Below are 25591 nucleotides of genomic sequence, written 5' to 3' on the forward strand. Positions count from 1 at the left end.
CTCTACTAAAAGTACAAAAATGTTAGCTGGGTATGGTGGTGGGTGCCTGTAATCTCAGCTACTTGGGAGGCTGAGGCAGGAGAATCACTTGAACCCAGGAGGTGGAGGTTGCAGTGAGCTGAGATCACGCCACTGCACTCCAGCCTGGGTGACATAGCAAGACCCCGTCTCCGGGGAGAAAAAGAAAAGGTGGGGGATGGCCCCAGGGACTCTTCCTCATGTGGAATCCATAGTCAGAGGAGGGCAGAAGGAGGTCCTCTAAAGAGCCTAGAGTCTAGGGCCAGGGTCTTAGGTCATGGGGTTAAGGGCCAGCCCTGATTTAAAGGTGGAGATTTGAGGATTACCAGCATTGTGTGGTATTTCATGCCCCAGGAGACAATGAGCTTAAGAAGTTGCTCCTGGGGATAGAGACTCACTGAATCATCTGCAGCCTGCATTGGGGATGCCGCAGGCCCTTGCAAAGCAGCATCATGCCTGGGAATCCAACACCATTGCCACTGAGATCCATCCTTGTTAAATTCTTATTGGCTATGAGAGCTGCAGAGAGGTCCTCACAGGCTGAGCTGGAGATGCGGCACCTCTTCAGCCTGGGGTGGAAAAGAGAAGAAAGGAGCTGGTCATGTCCTTTGCACCCGTTTTGTGGATTATTTTCTTTTGTTTTTTTTTTTTTTCCTGAGACAGAGTCTCTCTGCCACCCAGGCTGGAGTGCAGTGGCACAATCTCAGCTCACCATAACCTCTGCCTTCTGGGTTGAAGCGATTTTCCTGCCTTGGCCTCTTGAGTAGCTGGGATTACAGTCGTGTGCCACCACGCCTGGCTAATTTTTGTATTTTTAGTAGAGATGGGGTTTCACCATGTTGGCCAGGCTGGTCTTGAACTCCCGACCTCAGGTGATCCACCCGCCTCGACCTCCCAAAGTACTGGGATTACAGGTGTGAGCCACCGTGTGCGATGGCATTTTACTCTGTTTTCTAGGCTGGAGTGCAGTGGCGCCATCATGACTCACTGGGGCCTAAACCTTCTGGGCTCAAGCACCTCCCACGTCAGTGTCCTGAGTAGCTAGGACAACAGGTGCACACCACCACGTCCAGCTATTTTTTTTTAAGAGTTTATCGCCAGGCGTGGTGCCTCACGCCTGTAATCCCAGCATTTTGGGAGGCTGAACAGGGTGGATCACCTGAGGTCAGGAGTTCAAGACCAGCCTGGCCAACATGGCAAAACCCTGTCTCTACGAAAGAAATACAAAAAATTAGTCGAGTGTGGTGGCGGGCACCTATAATTCCAGCTACTCAGGAGGCTGAGGCAGGAGAATCACTTGAACCTGGGAGGCGGATGTTGCAGTGAGCTGAGATCGTGCCATTGCACTCCAGCCTGAGAAACAAGAGCAAGACACTGTCTCCAAAAAAAAAAAAAAAAGAAAAGAAAAAAATATTTATCTTTTAGCTGAGAGAGTTTATTTTTAATATATTTTTTATATATTTTTTGAGGCAGAGTCTCGCTCTTGTTGCCCAGACTGGAGTGCAGTGGTGTGATCTTAGCTCACTGCAATCTCCACCTCCTGGGTTCAAGCAATTCTCCTGCCTCTGCCTCCCAAGAAACTGGGATTACAGGTGCCCAGCACCATGCCTGACTAATTTTTGTATTTTTTAGTAGAGATGGGATGGGGTTTCTCCATGTTGGCCAGGCTGGTCTTGAACTCTTGGACTCAAGTGATCCTCCCACCTCGGCCTCCCAAAGTGCTGGCAGAGTGCTGGGAAAGTGTGAGCCATCATACCTGGCCAATATGTTTGTTTCAAAATATCATATTGTATATGATAAATTTTACCTGTCATGGAAAGCAACAAGAATAATACGAAATGTTTTGTTACTTTGCAGTCAAATACACTCACAAAGTTTGCCCTTAAAGAAATTCAAGGTCGGCTGGGCGCGGTGGCTCAAGCCTGTAATCCCAGCACTTTGGGAGGCCGAGACGGGCGGATCACGAGGTCAGGAGATCAAGACCATCCTGGCTAACACGGTGAAACCCCCCCTCTACTAAAAAAATACAAAAAACTAGCCAGGCGAGGTGGCAGGCGCCTGTAGTCCCAGCTACTCGGGAGGCTGAGGCAGGAGAATGGCGTGAACCCGGGAGGCGGAGCTTGCAGTGAGCGGAGATCCGGCCACTGCACTCCAGCCTGGGCGACACAGTGAGACTCCGTCTCAAAAAAAAAAAAAAAAAAAAAAAAGAAATTCAAGGTCGTGTGCGGTGGCTCAAGCCTGTAATCACAGCACTTTGGGAGGCCGAGGTGGGTAGACTACCTGAGGTCAGGAGTTTATGACCAGCCTGGCCAATGCAGTGAAATCCTATCTCTACTAAAAACACTAAAATTAGCTGGGTGTGGTGGTGCACCCCTATAGTCCCAGCTACTCGGGAGACTGAGGCAGGAGAATTGCTTGAACCCAGGAAGCGGAGGTTGCAGTGAGTCGAGATCGTGTCACTGCACTCCAGCCCAGGCTACAGAGCAAGACTATCTCAAAAAATAAAAAATAAAAAAAAATTTGGCTAGGCACAGTGACTCACACCTGTAATTTCAACAGTTAAGGAGGCTGAGGAGGGAGGAACACTTGAGGCCAGGAGTTTGAGACCAGTGTGGGCAACATGGTGAAACCCCATCCCTCCAAAAAAATATAAAAATTAGCTGGGTGTGGTTGCACACGCTTGTTTTCCCAGCTACTCGTGATGCTGGGGCAAGAGGATCACTTGAGTCCAAAATTTTGGGGTTGCAGTGAGCCATGATTGTGCCACTGCACTCCAGCCTGGGTGACAGAGCATATCAGTGTCTCAAAAATTAAAAAAAAAGTAAAAAAAAAAAAAAAAGTGGTGACCCACACAGCAGGATGACCACATGAAAACAGAAGGCAGTGATCTGCAGACCCAGGACAGAGGCCTCAGAAGAACTTAACCTGCCCACAGCTTGGTCTTGGACTTCCAGCACCCCCACAACCTGCCTTGAGAAAATACATTTATGGGGTGAAGCCACCCAGTCTTTGGCACCTTTTTTTTTTTCTTCCCCTGAGACGGGGTCTCACCATATCACCCAGGCTGGAATGCAGTGGCACGATCCTGGCTCACTGCAACCTCCGCCTCCCAGGTTCAAGCGATTCTCCCGCCTCAGCCTCCCAAGCAGCTGGGATGACAGCCCTCCTAATTTTTGTATTTTTCGTAGAGATGGCATTTTGCCATGTTGGCCAGGCTGGTCTCAAACTCCTGACTTCAAGTGATCTGCCCACCTTGACTTATCAATATGCTAAGATTACAGGCGTGAACCACCGCACCCAGCTTTATGGTACTTTTTTATGGCAGCCGTAGCCAATGAATACACCATCCCGTGATAGAACCTTTGTGACCAAGCCCCGTGAGAGGCCACGGTGGGGACCACCTGAAACCCCCAGACCAGCCTGCACTCACCTCAGGTTCTGAAGTTTGCAGCTGGGGTGTCTGAGTCCTTGACAGAGAAGCTTCACCCCCCGGCTGCCCAGGGCATTCCGGTACAGAGACAGCTCTACCAGGTTTGGATTGGTGCATAGGGCCGCTGCCAGATGTTCACTGTAGGCGTCCAGCAGAACGGTCCTCTCTGGTCTGCTTGAAGGAAAGACAGGCCACTTTCTGGTGTTACTGGGTGCTTGACAACGATGGCCTTTGCATGTCATTTTACCATTTATGAAGCATGCTATCTTTTTTTTTTTTTTTTTTTTTGAGACAGAGTTTTGCTCTTGTTGGCCAGGCTGGAATGCAATGGTGCCATCTCAGCTCACTGCAACCTCCACCTCCTGGGTTCAAGCGATTCTCCTGCCTCAGCCTCCAGAGTAGCTGGGATTACAGGCATGAGCCACCACGCCCAGGTAATTTTGTATTTTTAGGAGAGATGGGGTTTCACCGTCTTGGCCAGGCTGATCTCGTATTCCTGACCTCAGGTGATCCGCCCGCCTCCCAAAGTGCTGGGATTAGGGGCGTGAGCCACCATGTCTGGCCAAAGCATGCTATCTTTTAACTTTTTTTTTTTTTTTTTTTTTGAGGGCCTTGCCCTGTTGTCTAGGCTGGAGTGCATGGTGAGATCATGGTTCACTGCAGGCTCGACCTCCCGGGCTTAAGCAATCCTCCCGCTTCAGCCTCCTGAGAAGCTGGGGCTACAGGTGTACACCATCATGCCCAGCTAATTTATTTTATATTTTTGGAGACGGGGATCTCATTATGTTGTCCAGGCTGCACCCGACTCTGTCTGAAACTCCTAATCATTAATTAGTTGGTTTACTTGTTTCTTTATTATCTGTCTCTGTTCTCATTGGGATGCGTGCTCTCTTGGGAGCATTGGCTTATTCACACAGTCTTCTGTCTACAGAACAGTGTTGGGTCCACAGATAAAAGGGACATAGAGGCTGGGTGTGGTGGCTCACACCTATAATCCCAGCATTTTGGGAGGCTGAGGCCAAGAATTCAAGACCAGCCTGGCCAACATGGTGATACCCCGTCTCTACTAAAAAATACGAAAATTAGCTGGGTGTGGTGGCACACTCCTGTGGTCCCGGCTACTCGGGAGGCTGAGACACGCAAGGGGGAGGTTGCAGTGAGCTGAGATCGTGCCACTGCAGTTCAGCCTTGGTGACAGAGCCAGACTCTCTCAAGAAAAAGGGACTTAGTAATATTTGTTGATTGAATAAATTCTCCCGGACATCAACCTCAATTTAGTCCCAGGGGGTGGTGTTTAGTCTCAGCTGTGGCACTATTGACACTTCGGGGCCAGAGGGACCGTCCTGTGTACTGCAGGATGTTTGCAGCATTCCTGGCCTTTACCCACTAGATGTCAGTAGTGTTACTTGCTTCCCAGTTGTGGGAAGTGTTACTTGCTTCCCACTTGTGACCACCAGAAAACATGTCTCCAGACATGGCCAAATGTCAGAGCAAAATCACCCCTAGCTGAGAGGCACTGGTTAAGAGCATGAACCTCAAGACCAAGACGGGTGGATCACTTGAGGTCAGGAGTTCAAGACCAGCCTGGCTAACATGGTGAAACCCCGTCTCCACTAAAAATACAAAAATTATGCCGGCATGGTGATGAGCACCTGTAACCCCAGCTACTCAGGAGGCTGAGGCAGGAGAATCGCTTGAACCCGGAAGGCAGAGGCTGCAGTGAGCCGAGATCGCGCCACTGCACTCCAGCCTAGGACACTGGGAGAGACTTTGTTTAAAAAAAAAAAAATAAAGCGTGGGCCGGGTGCCGTGGCTCATGCCTGTAATCCCAGCACTTTAGGAGGCCAAGGCGGGCAGATCATGAGGTCAAGAGATCAAGACCACCCTGGCCAACATGGTGAAACCCTGTCTCTACTAAAAATACAAAAATTAGCCAGGCATGGTGGCACCTGTAGTCCCAGCTACTTGGGAGGCTGAGACGGAGAATCTCTTGAACCCGGGAGGCGGAGGTTGCAGTGAGCTGAGGTCACGCCAGTGCACTCCAGCCTGGGCAACAGAGAAAAAAAAAAAAAAAAAGGCATGAATCTGAGCAGCCCCAGGGATACTTACAGCTGCACCAGCAGCGTGTGTGCTCCTGCAGAGCACCTCGCGCGGTCTTCCCCGTCAGCGCTGTAGGTGGCGCCATACAAGTGCAGCACCTGGGCGCTCCTGCAGTTCTTCACACAGAAGGAGCAGACCATGTGCTCCATCTTGGAGGCGATGTTGCTGACCACGATTACCTGGAAGTGGCTCAGGGCCTGCTTGATAAACTCCTCCTCCTGGATCTCGTACAAGCAGCTGAAGAACTCCAAGGAGCCCTGCTGCAGGGTGGAGCCGTCGCTCTGAGCTTTGCTTCGGATCCACTGCAACAGTTCCCTCTTGATGTGCGGTGATACCTTCCAGCATAGACTGTTCTCCAGATAGCTCCTGGTCTCCTCGTTCAGGAGTCCAAACAGGAAGCGGATGGTGAGTGCCAGGAAGCTCCTTTCAGAAAACCCATACTCGGTCAACAGCCTGATCAAGTCCTGGTCTGGGCCTGCCCCACGCTCCCCGTCATCCAGGATGTAGTACATAGCTGCAAAGAATTCCTGGAAACTCAAGTGGATGAAGCTGTAGTACCTCTCACAGTTAATGTCCTTCTGGAAGATGTTCATGTTGAGGAAGGCAGAGACATCCGCCCCATCTAGGCCATGCTTCCGAAGGTCCTGCTCCTCAAATAGGATTTTCTGGTTCCAGAGCCCATCTGCCGCCAAGGAGCACAACCCTCTCTGGTTGGGTGGGGGCTGGAGGCGTGCGGTCCTGAGCTTGGGTTGCATCAGACTGAGCAGGTAGAGCATGTACACCGCAGTGGTGGTCCTGGATGTCTGTTTCAACAGCCCCCCACCCTCCAGCTGCTGCTGGAGGCAGGTACACACCACCCAGCACACCAGGGGGACGAAGCACATGGTGAAGAGAGGCTCGTTGTCCCTCACATAATTGAAGACTTGGCCCGCCTGCTCTGTGTCGTGGAAATACTTGTGGAAGTACTCCTTCCTTTCTGCCTCAGAGAAGCCCAGGATCTCCACGTGCCTGGGGTGCTCCAGCAGACAGTGGAGCTTCTCCAAAGCCGTGGGCCGCGTGGTGACCAGCAAAGATAGCTCAGGGAGCAGCTTCTTCCGAATTAAGCTGTTAAGAAGCAGCTCCGTGGGCCGTTTCTCCGCCCAGCAGAGGCACCAGGGTCCCTGAGGATCGTGGAAAGAAGGCTTGAGCTCATCGAAGCCGTCGATGATGAAAAGGAGGCGCTCAGGAACTCGGACGAGCTCCTGGAGAGGCGCACTGGGCTCGGGCCAGCAGCTGGAGATGAGGTCTTGCATGCTGCATTCCGTGTCACTCTGGTTCATCTCCCTGCAGTTGATGTAGAAGAGATAATCAAATCTGCCTTGGAAGAGCTTCCCGTCCGCCCAGTCCAGCATCACCTTGTGTGCCAGCATGGACTTGCCTATCCCTGCCACGCCTTGCATGACCACAGCGCGTGGTGGCTCGGGGCGCTCCTCGTCTGGTTCAAAGAGGGTCTCTATTTTGATGGGGCTGGCCTGGTGTCCCACAGTCCTCGTGTGTCCCCGGCCTATGTCCAGAAGCTGCTGCTGGGCCTGCATGGGGTTTGAGTGCTCCTTCACCAGCAGGAGCCGGGTGTACCGGTGGCTGAGGTTGACACATTCCCCTAGGCGTGCATTGCGGTCTTCCATGAGCCGGAATTTCCTGCGGACATAGTCTCTGTAGGCTTCCTGGGGATCTAGGGGAGAGGAATGAAAGTTTTGTGGAGGACTCATCAGCAACCTCTGATGAGTTCATGAGGTAAAGCGCTCCTCATCTGGCTCAAAGGTGTGTGCCTGTAGTCCCAGCTACTTGGGAGGCTGAGACGGGAGAATTGCTTGAACCCAGGAGGTGGAGGTTGCAGTGAGCCGAGATCGCACCACTGCATTCCAGCCTGGGCAATGGAGCGAGACTTTCACCTTCAACTTGACCTGCAACCTCCACCTTCCAGGTTCAAGTGATTCTCCTGCCTCACCCTCTGAATAGCTGGGACTACAGATGTGCTCCACCACACCTGGCTAATTTTGTATTTTTAGTAGAGACAGGGTTTTGTCACGTTTTCCAGGCTGGTCTTGAACTCCTGACCTCAGGTGATCCGCCTGCCTTGGCCTCCCAAAGTGCTTGGGTTACAGGCGTGAGCCACCATACCTGGCCTTTTAGGCCTCCCTTGTTGCCCTTGCTTGTATGAGATGGTTTGGTAGCCATCTTTCAGCCATGAGGTGACAAGTGTCAGGACAAAATGTGGACATGGAAAGGTTGATGAGTTGAAACATAGGAGGAAACTGTCCCTTTGATGGTGTCATTAATCCACCCCACGAGTTCCTCAATCATGCATTTGTGCCTGGCCTACACTCCGTGGGGTCTTCTCCTCTGTGTAGACAAATACATGTGGGTACATGGCTTGAGGCTCACCTTTTCTTGGAGTGACAGGAGAGACTCCAGGAAGGCATGTTGACTGGTTCCCAAGTGAGGACGGGCCACCAGGTGGGGTATCTGGAAAAGAAATTGTGCAAGATGAACTAGTACGCATCTGGCTAGCAGCACTGCGTCATATTAGCTGCGATTACGTCAAAATGCCTGCATAACTCCCTGCTCATCCACACCCCAGAATGTTCTGTAGTCACTGCAAAGGCTGTGTGTGGGAAACAGCTCATCCCTTGTTCCTTGTAGCCCACCCTCCTTCCTGGGTCCCCCTCATGGTCATTGGCACCTCCATCCATCCAATCAGTCTTTTTTTTTTTTTCTTTTTGAGACAGAGTCTTGCTCTGTTGCCCAGGCTGGAGTGCAGTGGTACGATCTCGGCTCACCACAACCTCCACCTCCCGGATTCAAGCAATTCTCCTGCCTCAGCCTCCCGAGTAACTGGCGTTACAGTTGTGCGCCACAATGCCTGGCTATTTTTTGTATTTTTTATTTTATTTTATTTTATTTTTTGAGATGGAGTCTTGCTCTGTCGCCCAGGCTGGAGTGCAGTGGCGCCATCTCGGCTCACGGCCTCCCGGGTTCACGCCATTCTCCTGCCTCAGGCTCCTGAGTAGCTGGGACTACAGGCGTCCACCACCACACCTGGCTAATTTTTTGTATTTTTAGTAGAGATAGAGTTTCACCGTGTTAGCCAGGATGGTCTCGATCTGCTGACCTCATGATCCGCCCACCTCGGCCTCCCAAAGTGCTGGGATTACAGGTGTGAGCCACTGCGCCCGGCCTGATTTTTGTATTTTTAGTAGAGATGGGGTTTCACTATGTTGGCCAGGCTGGTCTTGAACTCCTGACCTCATGATCCACCTGCCTTGGCTTCCCAAAGTGCTGGGATTACAGGCGTGAGCCACTGCACCCGGGCCCAATCAATCTTTTTGATTGGGAAGTTCTGAGTCAGTCTGGACTCCTCCCTTGTCAGCTCTAGGCCACATCTCATCCATTATCTTTTTTTTTTTTCAAGACAGAGTCTAGCTCTGTTACCCAGGCTGGAGTGTAGTGGCGTGATCTTGGCTCACCGCAACTTCTGCCTCCTGGGTTCAAGTGGTTCTCCTGCCTCAGCCTCCTGAGCAGCTGGGACTACAGGCATGCATCACCATGCCTGGATAATTTATTTTGTATTTTTTTGTATTTTTAGTAGAGACGGGGTTTCACCGTGTGGGTCAGGCTGGTCTCGAGCTCCTGACCCCGTGATCCGCCCACCTCGGCCTCCCAAAGTGCTGGGATTATGTGTGAGCCACTGCACCCGGCGACTCTGTCTCTTAAAAATATTTTAATTTTTTTTTTTTTTTGGTAGAGATTAGGTCTCAGTATGTTACCCAGGCTGGTCTGGAACTCCTGGCCTCAAGCAGTCCTTCAACCTTGGCCTCTCAAAGTGTTGGAAATACTGGTGTGGGCCATCGTGCCCAGCCCCAAAAAGGTCTTTGTCTGGATACGTCATAAGATTCTACACGTCGAGTCCTTCCTTGGCATCTTTGGTCCTCAGAAGGCCCTCAAAGTCCTAAGGGTGAGTTCCTATGCTCTCACCTGGTATATTCCCTACTCCATGAGAAAGACTTCCCCCAGCGAGTTCTCCCATCAGCTGAGCCAGCGGCACCCCATCTGGTCCTCACTCTGACAAGTTTTCACCTCCCTGCTGGTTGCTAGTCCATGAAATGATTCATGAAAGCAAAGAACATCATCTTGAAAGAGCCAGGAGGCACCCCACCCTCCTGTTACTACACAGCCCGCCCCCCACAGTCCCTGTAGCTTCATAATGTTCCCAAGTACAATACCCTGTGTGACCCTCCTGGCATACAGGGACACCTTCCCTGTGAGTCTGTGTGACTAATAAACTGTTGTCTGTCTGTTTTTTTTTTTTTTTTTTTTTTTTGAGGCAGAGTCTTGCTCTGTCACCCAGGCCGGAATGCAGCAGCGTGACCTCAACTCACTGCAAGCTCCGCCTCCCGGGTTCAAGCAATTCTCCTGCTTCAGCCTCCTGAGTAGCTGGGATTACAGGCGCCCGCCACTGCACCCAGCTAATTTTTGTATTTTTTAGTAGAGACGGAGTTTCACCATGTTGGCCAGGCTGGTCTTGAACTCCTGACCTCATGATCCACCTGCCTTGGTCTCCCAAAGTGCTGGGATTACAAGCGTGAGCCACCGTGCCTGGCCTAAACTGTTGTCTTTCATCTGTTCAGTGCTGGCTCTGGTATATTCAGTCATCTCGCACTATTTATTTTATTTTATTTTATTATTTTATTTTATTTTATTTTATTTATTTTATTATTTTATTTATTTTATGTTATTTATTTTTGAGACAGAGTCTCGCTCTGTTGCCCAGGCTGGAGTGCAATGGTGTGATCTCAGCTCACTACAATCTTCACCTCCCAGGTTCAAGTGATTCTCCTGCCTCAGTCTCCCGAGTAACTGGGATTACAGGCGTGGGCCACCATGCCCGGCTAATTTTTGTATTTTTGGTAGAGATGGGGTTTTACCATGTTGGCCAGGCTGGTCTCAAACTCCTGACCTCAGGTGATCCGCCCACCTTGGCCTCCCAAAGTGCTGGGATTACAGGCATGAGCCAACGCACCTGGCCACTCAAAAATGTTTAATTAAAGAAGGTTATCATTGAGAGGAAAGGGGAAAATAGGGAATTGTTTAATGGGTATCCAGTTTGTTTTGCAAGATGCAGAGTTCTGAAGATTGAAGGCACATCAGTGTAAATGTACTATCCTCAGCAGCACACTTAAAAATGGTTAAGAGGAGGCCGGGCGCAGTGGCTCACGCCTGTATTCCCAGCACTTTAGGAGGCCAAGGCAGGTGGATCACCTGATGTCAGGAGTTCAAGACCAGCCTTACCAATGTGGGGAAACCTTGTCTCTATTAAAAATACAAAAATGAAGGCTGGGTGCGGTGGCTCACACCTGTAATCCCAGCACTGTGGGAGGCCGATGTGGGCAGATCACGAGGTCAGGAGATCTAGATCATCCTGGCTAATACGGTGAAATCCCGTGTCTACTAAAAGCACAAACAATTAGCTGGGCATGGTGGTGGCGGGCGCCTGTAGTCGCAGCTACTCAGGAGGCTCAGGCAGGAGAATGGCGTGAACCTGGGAGGCTGAGCTTGCAGTGAGCCCAGAACGTGTCACTGCACTCCAGCCTGCGTGAGAGCAAGACTCCGTCTCAAAAAAACAAAACAAAACAAAACAAAAAATACAAAAATGAGCCAGGCGTGGTGGCGCATGCCTGTAATCCCAGCTACTCGGGAGGCTGAGGCAGAAGAATCACTTGAACCAGGGAGTCAGAGGTTGTAGTGAGCTGAGATCGCACCATTGCACTCCAGCCTAGTGACAGAGCAGGACTCCATCTCAAGGAAAAAAAAAAAATGGTTAAGAGGAGGCCGGGTGTGGTGGCTCACGCCTGTAATCCCTGCACTTTGGGAGGCCAAGGCGGATGGATTACCTGAAGTCAGGAGTTCAAGACCAGTCTGACCAACATGGAGAAACCCCATCTCTACTAAAAATACAAAAATTAGCTGGGCATGGTGGCAGATGCCTATAATCCCAGCTACTTGGGAGGCTGAGACAGGATAATTGCTTGAACCCAGGAGGCAGAGGTTGCAGTGAGCTGAGATCATGCCACTGCACTCCAGCCTAGGCAACAAGAATTAAATTCCGTCTCAAAAAAAAAAAAAAAAAGGTTAAGAGGGCAAATTTCATGTTTTGTGTATTTTAGCACTATTTATTTATTCATTTATGAGACAGAGTCTCACTGTGTCGCCCAGGCTGGTGTGATCTTGGCTCACTGCAACCTCTGCCTCCCGGGTTCAAGTGATTCTCCTGCCTCAGCCTCTGGAGTAGCTGGGATTACAGGCATGTACCACCACGACCAGCTAATTTTTGTATTTTTAGTAGAGATAAGACAAGGTTTCACCATGTTGGCCAGGCTGTTGTCGAATTCCTGGCCTCAAGTGATTCGCCTGCCTCAGCTCCAACGTGCTGGGATTACAGGCATGAGCCACTGCAGCTGGTTGACAATACATATATATATATATATATATATATATATATTTTTTTTTTTTTTTTTTTTTTTTTTTGGAGAGAGAGAGGGTCTTGCTGTGTTCCTCAGGCTAGAGTCGAGTGGCATGATCTTGGCTCATTGCAGCCTTCACCTCCTGGGCTTAAGTGATCCTCCCATCTCAGCCTCCCAGGTAGCTGGGTCTGCAGGCATGTGCCACTGTGCCTGCCCAGTTTTGTAGAGACGGGGTTTTGCCATGTTGCCCAGACCGGTCTCAAACTTCTAGGCTCAAGTCATCTGCCTGCCTTAGCCTCTCAAAGTGCTGGGATTATAGGTGTGGCCATAGTTTTTTTTTTTTTTTTTTTTAAAGGTAATCCAGGCTGGTATGGTGGCTCACGCCTGTAATCCTAGCATTTTGGGAGGCTGAGGTGGGTGGATCGTGAGATCAGGAGATCGAGACCATCCTGGCTAACACGGTGAAACCCCATCTCTACTATAAATACAAAACTAGCCGGGTGTGATGGCGGGCGCCTGTAGTCCCAGGTACTCGGGAGGCTGAGGCAGGTGAATCACTTGAACCCAGAAGGTGGAGGTTGCAGTGAGCCAAGATCGTGCCACTGCACTCCAGCCTGAGTGACAGAGTGAGACTCCATTTCAAAAAAATAAATAAATAAAAGTAAAAAAGGTAATTCTTGAAAATCGTAGCTGAGAAAGGCCTCAGAGATGTTCTCCTTCAGTGTTTCCTAGGCATGCCGCGAGAACCACCCACATCAAAATGCAGATTCCTGGTGCCTGAGACCTGCTGAATCAGAATCTCTAGGGTTGGGGCGTCTTGGATTCCCCATTGGCCACAAGGGTCTTGAGAGACTCTTATGCACATTCACATGCGAACTGCCAATCTTGTCGGATGCCCTTGTTTTACAGATGGAGACGGAAGCCCAGAGGGGCACATCGATTCTCCAGCATCACACAGACAGAAAGAGCAAAGCTAGACATCTGTCTCCTTGGGAACGCTGAGCTGCCTCTTAGTAGACTAAACGGATGCAGTCCGGAGAAGAACGCTCGGCAAATGGTTACGCATTGTCAATGCTGGGAGAGATTCAGGCGGAAGAGGGAGAAAAGTGGGACTTTACTTTTGATTCTATATTTGTACATTATTTCCATTTCTTAAAATAACTATGTAACACTTACATTTAGATATAATTATACAAAATGACAAGTACATTGATACTTTTTTCTTTTCTTTTTTTTTTTTTTGAGATAGAGTCTCGCTCTTGTCGTCCAGGCTGGAGTGCAGTGGTGCGATCTTGGCCCACTGCAACCTCCGCCTCCCGGGTTCAAGTGATTCTCCTGCCTCAGCCTCCCGAGTAGCTGGGATTACAGGCGTGAGCCACCACACCTGGCTAATATATATATAATATACATATATATATTATATATGTGTGTATGTGTATGTATATTAAGACGGAGTTTTGCTCTTGTTGTCCAGGCTGGAGTGCAGTGGCGGGATCTTGGCTCACCACAACCTCCGTCTCTTGGGTGATGGAGAAAAGAGAAAGAGAAAAAGAAAGACAGAAAAGAGAAGAGAGAGGAGAGAGAGAGAAAAGAAGAATAAAGAAAAGAAAGGAAGAGGGAAGGGAACGGAAGGGAGAAAAAGGAAGGAAGGAAGGAAAGGAAGGAAGGAAGGAGGGAGGGAGGGAAGGAAGGAAGGAAGGAAAGGAAGGAAGGAAGGAAGGAAGGAAGGAAGGAAGGAAGGAAGGAAGGAAGGAAAGAAGGAAAGGAAGGCAGGCAGGCTACAAACAAGTACATTTGGTTTTTTCAGAGTCATTAAAGACTTTGTTTTTCACAGAGATGTTTCCCAGCACACTGCTACCGTCACACCTCATTAATGATGAGTCACTGAGCTTTGCAGAAGTGACTGTGTATAACCCGTTATTGGCAGGACTTGCTTACTCATTCAGCAAATGTTCACCAAAGTTTACTCGGTTCCTAGCCCTAGCCAGACACTTTAGTCTCAGAGAATCACACACGGGAGTCCAGACTCTTTCTGCCTTTCAGGCATCCAGTTCCCAGTAGAGAAAACAGGTGAAAAATGACATTAAAAACTACAGCTCAAGCAGGGTGCAGTGGCTCACACCTGTAATTCCAGCACTTTGGGAGGCGAGGTGGGCGGATCACCTGAGGTCAGGAGTTCAAGACCAACTGGACTAATATGGTGAAACCCCGTCTTTACTAAAAATACAAAAATTAGTCGGGCGTGGTGGCATGTGCCTGTAATCCTAGCTACTCAGGAGGCTGAGGCAGGAGAATCGCTGGAACTCGGGATACAGAGCTTGCAGTGAGTCAAGATTGCGCCACTGCACTCCAGCCTGGGCGACAGAGTGAGACTCTGTCTCAAAAACAAAACAAAGCAAAAAAACCACAGCTCCAACAGGGCTCTGTGGTGCGCACCTGTAGTTTCAGCTATTCAAGAGCCTGAGGCAGGGGGATCACTTCAGCCCAGGAGTTTGAGTCTAGCCTGGGCAACATGGTGAGACCCCCATCTCTAAAAAATAAAAATATTTTTAAAAAACCAATTCCACAGCTCAAGTCCCATCTCTGCCACTTTGGCAATGGGCAATGGGCCACATGTGCTGAGCCTTTACTACCTGCTCCGAATTGTGTCAAGCACTTTGCACGTATTATCTCTTGAGCTTGTGTCTGAATATAAATCATATATATATGTTTTTTTTTTTTTGAGACAGTGTCTCACTCTGTCACCCAGGCTGGAGTGCAGTGGCTTGATCTTTGCTCACTGCAACCTTCACCTCCTGGGTTCAAGTGATTCTCCTGTCTCAGCCTGTAGATTAGCTGGGATTACTGGCGCCCGCCACCACCCCGTATAATTTTTTTTGTATTTTTAGTAGAGACGGGGTTTCGCCATGTTGGCCAGGCTGGTCTCGAACTCCTGAGCTCAGGTGATCCGCCCACCTCAGTCTCCCAAAGTGCTGGGATTACAGGCTTGAGCCACCGCGCCTGGCCCATTGTGATTATTTTATGAGATAGAAGATATAATAAAAGAAATCCAAGAGTGCTAAGGAGGCACAGAAGTGGGGTTTCTGAGGCAGTCAGAGTGGTGGGAGTGAGGAATCAGAAGGTGGGGGAAGAGGAGTAAATTCTTTAGAGAAGGTAATGGCCTCAAGTTTTCAGTAAGTAATACTTTTCCAGGCAAAGAAGATGGAGAAAATTCCAGACAGAACACAGCATGAACAAAGACCAAAGGGATGAAATTAGAATTCTGTACACAGTCATAAAAAAGAACAAAATCATGTCCTTTGCAGTAACATGGACGCAGCTGGAGTCCATTATCCTAAGCAAACTAATGCAGGAATAGAAAACCAAAGACTGCATGTTCTCACTTCTAAGTGGAAGATAAACACTGGGTTCTCGTGGACAAAGATGGGAAGACACTGGGGACTCGTGGCAGGGGGGAAAACTCACGATTGGGTACTATGTTCAAGTACCTGGGTGATAGGATCAATCTTACCCTGAATCTCAGTATCGCTCAATACACCCATGTAACAAACCTGCACATGTACCCCTTGAATCTAAAATAAAAATTGAAATTTTTTTTTTTTTTTTTTGAGATGGAGTATTGCTGTGTCGCCCAGGCTGGAGTGCAGTGACGTGATCTCAGCTCACTGCAAGCTCTGTCCCCCGGGTTCACACCATTCTCCTGCCTCAGCCTCCCGAATAGCTGGAACTACAGGTGCCCGCCACCATGCCCGGCTAAGTTTTTTTTTGTAGTTTTTAGTAGAGATGGGGTTTCACTGTGTTAGCCAGGATGGTCTCGATCTCCTGACCTTGTGATCCACTCGCCTCGGCCTCCCAAAGTGCTGGGATTACAGGCGTGAGCCACTGTGCCCGGCAAAAGTTGAAATTTTTGTGTAGATATAGATGTGTGCGTGTGTAAGTTAGAATTCCCGATCTCCCAGGTTCAGGGATTAGTATGAAAGAAAAGGGAATTGGTGGCCAAGCAGTGATCATTCATGCCTGTAATCCCAGTGCTTTGGGAGGCTAAGGTGGGAGCTTGCTTGAGCCCAGGAGTTCAAGACCAGCCTGGGCAACATAAGGATACCTCATCTTGGCTGGGCACAGTGGCTCACGCCTGTAATCCCAGCACTTTGGGAGGCTGAGGCAGGTGGATCACGAGGTCAGGAGTTCAAGAGCAGCCTGGCCAAGATAATGAAACCCCGTCTCTACAAAAAATATAAATACAAAAAATTAGCCAGGCATGGTGGCAGGTGCCTGTAATCCCAGCTACTCAGAAGGTTGAGGCAGAAAATTGCTTGAACCCAGGAGGCGGAGGTTGCAGTGAGCGGAGATCGTACCACTGCACTCCAGCCTGGGCAACAGAGCGAGACTCCGTCTCAAAAAGAAAAGGATACCTCATCTCTTTTTAAATTTTTTTTTGAGATGGAGTTTCACTCTGTTGGCCAGCCTGGAGTACAGTGGTGCGATTTCAGCTCACTGCAATCTCCACCTCTCAGGTTCAAGCGATTCTCCTGCCTCAGCCTCCCAAGTAGCTGGGACTATAGGCGTGTGCCACCACACCTGGCTAATTTTTGTATTTTTAGTAGAGACAGAGTTTCACTATGCTGGCCAGACTGATCTCGAATTCCTGACCTCAGATGACCCACCCGCCTTGGCCTCCCAAAGTGCTGGGATTATAGGTGTGAGCCACTGCACCTGGCCACCTCATCTCTTAAAAAAAAATTTATATATATATATATATACACACACACACACACACACATATATACACACACACATATATATATATATTCCAGATCTCCCAGGCTCAGGGATTATATATATATATATATATATATTTTTTTTTTTTTTTTTTAATATTTGAGGCAAGGTCTTACTCTGTCAGCCAGGCTGGGGTGCAGTGGCAGGATCATAGCTCACTGCAGCCTCGACCTTCTGGTCTCAAGTGATCCTCCCACCTCAGCCTCCTGAGAAGCTGGGATCACAGACATGCACCACCACACCTGGCTAATTTTTTTGATTTTTGGTAGAGACACAGCCTCACTATGTTGTCTAGGCTGGTCTTGAACTCCTCACCTCAAGTGATCTGCCCTCTTCAGCCTCCCAAAGCGCTGAGATTACAGGCAAGAGTCACCACACGCCGCTGGGGTTCTAGCCTTGCCTGTCCCGCCACCTCCTTACCCCTCACCAGGTCCTCTCTCTGTCCTCTCTCCCACAGGTCCTTCCTGTTCATCCGTTCAAAGGTGCTGAGAGCCAACCTCCAAGCGTCCTCTGTCCCGAAGTGGGTGATGAGCAGCTGGGCCATTTCCAGGGGACCGGCCATCTCCATGCATCCCCAGGGGATCTTGTCTTCTCCCAGCTCTGTCGCAGTCCCCAGGTATAACTTGAACTTCTTCAGCTCCACAGCCTCAAGTTCTTCCAAGTAGGCGGACAGGCGACAGAGGCCGTCCCTGCCTGCGGTTCGTAGCATGGGGGTGCCGTGAGCCCGGAAGGAGAGGACCTGGAGGCTGAGATGTTCCTATGCACGGGACACGGGGCGACCGCAGCACACCTTCCATTGCATCGTTCACAGGTGGTGGGCGGAGAGGCTGAGCCAGCAGTTCGAGGACTGAGAGAGGGAGGAAAAACCTTTTGCTGAAATAATGGCTTTCTCACTCTTCAGCTCCCTCCTGCCCCGCCCCACTCACCAATGGGTGTTCTGGGTGGAGAACAGGAAGTCAGGGGGAGATTAAGAAATCCTAGGAGCCACTTGGCTGATGAAAATGAGCTTCACTTCTGCTGTCTCTTCCCGGCTCTCTTGACACAACAGTCGCTGTCTTTCCGCCTTCCTCTTGTTTTCCTTGTTTCACTAGTGTGTGTGGCAGAGGGTATCATCAAAACTGTGACTGCGGCTGGGGGCGGTGGCTCAAGCCTGTAATCCCAGCACTTTGGGAGGCCGAGACGGGCGGATCACGAGGTCAGGAGATCGAGACCATCCTGGCTAACCTGGTGAAACCCCGTCTCTACTAAAAAAAATACAAACAAACAAACAAACAAAAAACTGTGACTGCGCCTCTTCCAGGGAGAATTTGTTGTTTTTTGAGACAGAGTCTCGCTCTGTGGCCCAGAGCGATGCAATCTTGGCTCACTGTAACCTCTACCTCCCAGGTTCAAGCGATTCTCCCACCTCAGCCTCCCGAGTAGCGGATTTCAGGCACCCGACACCACACCCGGCTAATTTTTGTGGTTTTAGTAGAGACAGGGTTTCACTATGTTGGCCAGGCTGGTCTGGAGCTCCTGAACTCAGGTGATCCACCTGCCTCGGCCTCCCAAAGTGCTGGGATTACAGGTGTGAGCCACCATGCCTCGCTTTTTTTTTTTTTCCCCTTTGAGACAAGAGTCTCACTCTGTCACCCAGGCGGGAGTTCATTGGCGTGATCTCAGCTCACTGCAACCTCCCGGGTTCCAGCGATTCTCCCACCTCAGCCTCACAAGTAGCTGGGACCACAGACGTGCGCCACCATGTCCAGCTAAGTTTTTATAGTTTTGGTACAGATGAGGTCTCATTATGTTGTCCAGGCTGGTCTCGAACTCCTGAGCTCAATCTGCCCACCTCAGCCTCCCAAAGTGCTGGGATTACAGGTGTGAGCCACCGAGCCCAGCCTCAGGGAGAAGTATTAAGGACCTCACATAGGGCCGCTATTTTTTCTTTTCTCTCAGTCACAACAGTGGCATAAGAGGGACTCTGTGGTAGGCAGGATAATAGTCCCCAGAGATATTCATGTCCTAATGCCCAGAACCTGTGACATTTCACCCTACATAGCAAAAGGGACTTAGCAGATATAACCAAATGAGGGCACTTCAGATGGGGACGTTATCCTGGGTTATCTGGGCAGGACCCGTGGAATCACAAGAGTCTTTCTTTTTTTTTTTTGAGATGGATTCTCGCTCTGTCGCCCAGGCTGGAGTGCAGGGGCGAGATCTCGGCTCACTGCAAGCTCCACCTCCCGGATTCACGCCATTCTCCTGCCTCAGCCTCCCGTGTAGCTGGGACTACAGGTGCCCGCCACCATGCCTGGCTAATTTTTTTTTTTTTAATTTTTAGTAGAGACGGGGTTTCACCATGTTAGCCAGGATGGTCTCGATCTCCTGATCTTGTGATCCACCTGCCTCAGCATCCCAAAGTGCTGGGATTACAGGCGTGAGCCACCGAGCCTGGCCACAAGAGTCTTTATAAGAGGAAGACAGGAGGGTTAGTGTAAGAGGGAGATGTGACTGAGTGCAATGGCTCACGCCTGTAATCCTAGCACTTGGGGAGGCCAAGGCAGGTAGATCGCCTGAGGCCAGGAGTTTCAGACCAGCCTGGCCAACATAGCGAGGCCCCATCTCTACAAAATATATGTTAGCAGAATTTATGAATTCTGATGGAGGAGCAAGTTTATGATTCCCTCTGTCTCCTGCATCATGCCAACTCTGTTTCATGCTTCTGATCAATTCAGACCTCTCAGACACACACACACACACACAAGTCTTCATAGCCAGGCGCAGTGGCTCACGCCTATAATCCCAGCACTTTGGGAGACTGAGGTGGGCAGATCACCTGAGGTCAGGAGTTCGAGACCAGCCTAGCCAACATGATGAAACACCATGTCTAAATTTTGTAAAAATACAAAAATTAGCCAGGCTTGGTGGCAGTCATCTGTAATCCCAGCTACTTGGGAGGCTGAGGCAGGAGAATTGCTTGAACCGGGAAGCAGAGGTTGCAGTGAGCTGAGATTGCGCCACTGCACTCCAGCCTGGGCAACAGGGCGAGACTCCATCTCAAAAAAAAAGAAAAAAAAAATTAGCTGGGTTTGGTGGCGGGTGCCCGTAGTCTCAGCTACTCAGGAGGCTGGGGCAGGAGAATCACTTGAACTCAGGAAGCAGAGGTTGCAGTGAGCCAAGATCGCGCCACTGCACTCCAGCCTGGGCAACAGAGTAAGACTCCGTCTCAAAACAAAACAAAACAAAACAACAACAACAACAGAAACCTTCACAGCTTTTTATGAGACATTCTCCCATGTCAAGTCCTTTCCAGGACTAATGTTCTGTTGCATGGCATGGAGCGGTTTTGAGCAGGGGAGGGATGGAGTCAGATCTGGGTTAAGGAAGATTCCTCACAGCCCCTGTGGAAGGCGGACCACACGGAGGAGGCCTGGACTGGGAGAGCGAGAAACTGAAGCCATGGAGATGGAGACAACGCCCGAGTGAGGGCGGGCGGTGGGTGTGTCCTGGGAGTGAGGGGATGGCAGTGATCATTGGAGGGGAGGAGAAAGGTGTGGCTCACCTGAATTCCCTACAGATCTGATTTGAGCGTCCTCAAGTGGCTCACGACCCAGGCTCCTTCCACGCCACTGCCGCAGGGGGCGGAAAAACTAATTTCTAGGAATTCGGAAGCGAGGGTTGGGAGAAGCTGAATCCACATCTGTCTACTTCATGCTTCCACTTTCAAGATAGTCCTTTCTCATGGGGAAAGAGGAGAATTGGCAACTTCTATAGCTGCTTCTGGGCTCAGTGCCATTTCTGGAAACACAAGAATGAATCTAAAGACAAGGAATGCAATTTTCCTTTTTTTTTTTTTTTTTTTTTTTTTTTTTTTAGTAGATGGGATTTCACCATGTCGCCCAGCATGGCCTTGAACTCCTGAGCTCAAGCAATCCTCCCGCCTTGGCCTCCCAAAGCGCTGGGATTACAGGCATGAGACACCACACCCAGCCCAATTTTCCTTTTTTTTTAAAAAATTTTTTGCTAGGCGCGGTGGCTCATGCCTGAAATCCCAGCACTTTGGGAGGCTGAGGCGGGTGGATCATTTGAGGTCAGGAGTTTGAGACCAGCCCGGCCAACATGGCGAAACCCCGTCTCTACTAAAAACACAAAAATTAGCCGGGTGTCGCGCACCTGTAATTCCAGCTACTCAGGAGGCCGAGGCGTGAGAATCGCTTGAACCTGGGAGGTGGAGGTTGCAGTGAGCCGAGATCCTGCCACTGCACTCCAGCCTGGGTGACTGAGTGAGACTCTGTCTCAACAACAACAAAAACTTAAAAATAAAATAAATAAAAATACAAAAGTCAGCCAGGCATGGTGGCGAGTGCCTGTAATCCCAGCTACTCAGGAGGCTGTGGCAGGAGAATCTCCTGAACCTGGGAGGCGGTTGCAGTGAGCCGAGATCGCACCACTGCACTCCAGCCTGGGCCACAGAGTGAGACTCCGTCTCAAAAAAAAAAAAAAATTACATATAGATGAAATATTTTATATAAGTTATAATAAGATGTATAAATATATAAATATAATATGTATATGAGATTGGCCCTCCCTAGACTTCCTGAATCAGAATCTTGGTAGGGCAGGGGCCATCAAACATATGTTTCTTTTTTCTTTTTTTCTTTTATTAGTGTTTTGAATAGAGATGACATCTCCTTATGTTGCCCAAGCTGGTCTGGACCCCCTGAGCTCAAGCGATCCTCCCACCTCAGCCTCCCAAAGTGCTGGGATTACAAGTGTGAACCACCGCGCCTGGCTAAATGCATGTTTTTATAATATAAAGCTCCCCAAGTGATTCTGCTGAGAAACATTTCTCTGTATCAGTACTATCAAGGCACAGAGAAATGCTTGTTTTTCTGTCAGCAGAATTTCCCTTTTGCCGTTCCGGAAGAGACCTGTTTCCTTTGAGGGAATACTTTGAAAAGTCACTTGAGTATGAAACCTGTTAACTGGAGAAATTTTGCAGTATGGTGTTTGCTTGTTTGCAGGTATAACTAAATCATTCAGGATAAAAAGGCGTTTTAGAAGCCATGTGGGGAAAGGCAGAAGGAAAGGAAATAGGAGGTGTCAGGTGCCTGGGAAGAACATTTGGTGGGTTTATGGAGATGACTAATAGGAATTTAAATTGCTTTACTAGATGGTGTATGATGAAAACTGTCTTCTATCCCAACCAAACCCATCATCAGTGAAATCTATGCTACTCGCTAACGTGTTGCAAACATGGATTTGCTGGTTTGTTTTTGTTTTTGTTTTTGTTTTGAGATGGGGTTTCACTCTTGTTGCCCAGGCTGGAGTGCAAGGGTACCATCTTGGCTCACTGCAACCTCCGCCTCTCGGGTTCAAGCAATTCTCGTGCCTCAGCCTCCGAGTAGCTGGGATTACAGGCGCCTGCCAGCACGCCCAGCTAATTTTTATATTTTTAGTAGAGATGGGGTTTCACCATGTTGGTCAGGCTGGTCTCAAACTCCTGACCTCAGGTGATCCACCCACCTCAGCCTGCCAAAGTGCTGGGATTACAGGCGTGAGCTACCGCGCCTGGCTTGGATTTGCTTTTACAGGCAATGTGACAAAATACTGTCTCTAACTGGCATTGACTGTCCCGTGGGAGGCCACATCTGAAGTTTCCGTTCCTCTTTGTTGTCACGTAGAGGGGACACCAAGTGCTACCCACCGTTCCCATCACCACCACCGGCATCACTAGCTCACCGCCAACCGGCTAGAAAATGGAAACGATCATGCTCCACGTACGAATGAGGAAACAGAGACTGAGAGGGAAGTTCTGACGGTGTGGCTTACACAGCAGCGCTGGAAAATGATGGAGATGACTCTGAAATCCAGGTCTGGCTCCAAACTTCAAGCAGCCAAAACCTTCATCAGTCTGTACGATGAGGCCAGCCCTCCAATTTGAAAGAGGGATAGGTTGAGGTCCAAAGTAGCAAAGTAGCAAAGTCACCTGCAGACTGTCACATAGCACTCAAAAGCTGCCCAGGGGCTACTCGGATGCAGTCTTTCTATTTTTTATTTTATTTTATTATTATTTTTTTAATGAGACGGAGTCTCACTCTGATGCCAGGCTGGAGTACAGTGATGTGATCTCAGCTCACTGCAACCTCCACCTCCCGGGTTCAAGCGATTCTTCTGCCTCAGCCTCCCGAGTAGCTGGGATTACAGGCACCCGCCACCTACACCCAGCTAATTTTTGTATTTTTAGTAGAGATGGGTTTCACCATGTTAGCCAGGATGGTCTCCATCTCCTGGCCTCGTGATCCACCCGCCTCAGCCTCCCAAAGTGCTGGGATTACAGGCGTGAGGCACTGCGCCCTGCCACAGTCACTTTCATCAAGGCCCGAGTGTAGGAGTTGTGAAACTTCCTGTGAGCCACGTCCTCACTTTTACCGCAGACCTTGGCAGGAAATTCATCCTGGCTGTGACCTTCCCTATGGGTTTTAGGAACAGTTGCACAGGTTCCAGCCCCACCACAGGCTCCACTATCCTTGTCCGGATCTATTGGAACGATTCAGCCACGGCTGATGATACTAAAACCTTTTTTTTTTTTTTTTTTTTTGAGGTAGAATCCCACTCTGTTGCTCAGGCTGGAGTGCAGTGGTGCCATCTTGGCTCACTGCAACCTCCACCTCCCAGGTCCAAGTGATTCTCATGTCTCAGCCTCCCTGGTAGCTGGGATTGCAGGCACCTACCACCATGCCTGGCTAATTTTTGTGTTTTTAGTAGAGATGAGGTTTCACCATGTTGGCCAGGCTGGTCTCGAACTCCTGACCTCAAGTGATCCACACCCCTTGGCTTCCCAAACTGCTGAAATTACAGGTGTGAGCCATCTCGCCCGGCCGAATGATACTAAAACTTAGCATCAGGGAGAAGTAGGTGGCACTTAAAGAAAATGTATTATGTTCCTTCCTTTTCAGACCAATAATCTCCCTCTGTATTTGCTAAGTTTCCTCAGAGAAACAGAATCAATGGAAGGGAGACATACACACACACAGCATTAGAAAGAAAGGGATTTATTATGGGGACCGGTTCACAGGCTTGCTGAGCCCTAGGAGTTGCACCATCTGCCATCGGCCAGCTGTAGAACCAGGAAGGCCGGTGTGGAATTCACTCCAGGACCGAAGGCATGGGAACCAGGCGCTCCGATGTCCTAGGACAAGAGATGGACGTTCCAGTTCAAAAAGAGAGGGCAGGTTGGACGCGGCAGCTCACTCCTGTAATCCCAGCACTTTGGGAGGCTGAGGTGGGCGGATTACCTGAGGTCGGGAGTTCGAGCTCAGCCTGACCAACATGGAGAAACCCCATCTCTACTAAAAATACAAAATTAGCTGGGTGTGGTGGCACATGCCTGTAGTCCCAGCTACTCGGGAGGCTGAGGCAGGAAAATCTCTTGAACTCAGGAAGCGGAGGTTGCAGTGAGCCGAGATTGCACCATTGTACTCCAGCCTGGGCAATAAAAGGGCGGGCCAGGCACGGTGTCTCAAACCTGTAATCCATTTTGGGAGGATGAGCCAAGAGGATAGCTTGAGCCCAGGAGTTTGAGACTAGCCTGGACCACATGGCAAAACCCCGTCTCTACAAAACATACAAAATTAGTTGAGCGTGGCTGCGCCTGCCTGTAATCCCAGCTACTTGTGAGGCTGAGGTGGGAGGATCACCTGAGCCCAGTAAGTCAAGGATGCAGTGAGCTGTGATCGCACCACTGCACTTCAGCCTTGGCAACAGAGTGAGACCGTGTCTAAACAAAACAAAAAAAAACCACCCCAAAACAAAAAAGGCAAATTTGCCCTTGTTCACTTGGCCAAGGTCACTCAGCCACAAGGTACGGGGGCAGACACTGGACTTGGGTCACACTGTAATCACAGCCGTCACCCCTATTCTGTCACATACAGGTGTCTGTCTAAAAATAAAATAAAATTACAATTACAATTACAAAAATAAAATAGGGCCGGGTGCGGTGGCTCACGCCTGTAACCGTGAAGTTACTTTGGGAGGCCAAGGCGGGTGGATCACAAGGTCAGGAGTTCAAGACCACCCTGGCCAATATGGTAAAGCCCCATCTCTACTAAAAATACAAAAAAATTAGCTGGGCGTGGTGGCGCATGCCTGTAGTCCCAGTTACTCAGGAGGCTGAGGCAGGAGAATCACTTGAACCTGGGAGGCGGAGGTTGCAGTGAGCCAAGATCGCACCATTGCACTCCAGCCTGAGCAACAAGAGCAAAACTCTGTCTCAAAAAAAAAAAAAAAAAAAAAAAAAAAAATTAAGACTGGGCACAGTGGCTCACACCTGTAATCCCAGGACTTTGAGAGGCCAAGGTGGGCCGATCACCTGAGGTCAGGAGTTTGAGACCAGCCTGGCCAACATGGTGAAACCCCGTCCCTACTAAAAATATAAAAATTATCTGGGCTTGGTGGTGCATGCCTGTAATCCCAGCTACTCAGAGGGCTGAGGCAGGAAAATCCCTTTAACCCGGGAGGCAGAGGTTGTAGTGAGCCGAGATTGCGCCACTGCACTCCAGCCTGGACGACAGAGCGACATTCCATCTCAAAAAAAAAAAAAAAAAAAAGAAAAAAAACAAGAAAGAAAAACCAAAATAGTACTATGTTTTGTTTTTATTTTTTTTATTCTTTTTTTTTTTTTTGAGACATGATTTCACTCTGTCACCCAGGCTGGAGTACAGTGGTGCAATCATGAGTCACTGAAACCTCAAAACACCTGGGCTCAAGCCATCTTCCTGCC

At 49.5% G+C, this 25591-nt stretch overlaps 1 protein-coding gene across 8 annotated transcripts in view; it reads right to left on the minus strand.

Moving 5' to 3' along the window:
* Positions 1-17745, minus strand: part of LOC105497023 (NLR family pyrin domain containing 12) — a 32440-nt gene extending 14695 nt beyond the window's left edge. For 4 of the 8 annotated variants that reach the window (XM_071087762.1, XM_071087761.1, XM_071087763.1 and 1 more), the window contains exons 1-5: positions 17248-17745; positions 7973-8053; positions 5558-7259; positions 3449-3622; positions 417-587 (exon numbers count right to left, since the gene is read on the minus strand). In XM_071087762.1, the coding sequence (XP_070943863.1) occupies positions 417-587; positions 3449-3622; positions 5558-7259; positions 7973-8053; positions 17248-17536 (2417 nt within the window). In that variant the 5' untranslated portion in view covers positions 17537-17745. Of the gene's footprint in view, positions 1-416; positions 588-3448; positions 3623-5557; positions 7260-7972; positions 8054-17142 lie in introns of all 8 variants that reach the window. The other 4 variants (XM_071087764.1, XM_071087760.1, XM_071087766.1 and 1 more) reach the window with 3 other exon arrangements.
* Between the last annotated feature and the right edge of the window lie 7846 nt (positions 17746-25591).

This window comes from Macaca nemestrina, chromosome 20, assembly GCF_043159975.1.
Source record: "Macaca nemestrina isolate mMacNem1 chromosome 20, mMacNem.hap1, whole genome shotgun sequence".
NCBI classification, from domain to species: Eukaryota; Metazoa; Chordata; class Mammalia; order Primates; family Cercopithecidae; genus Macaca; species Macaca nemestrina.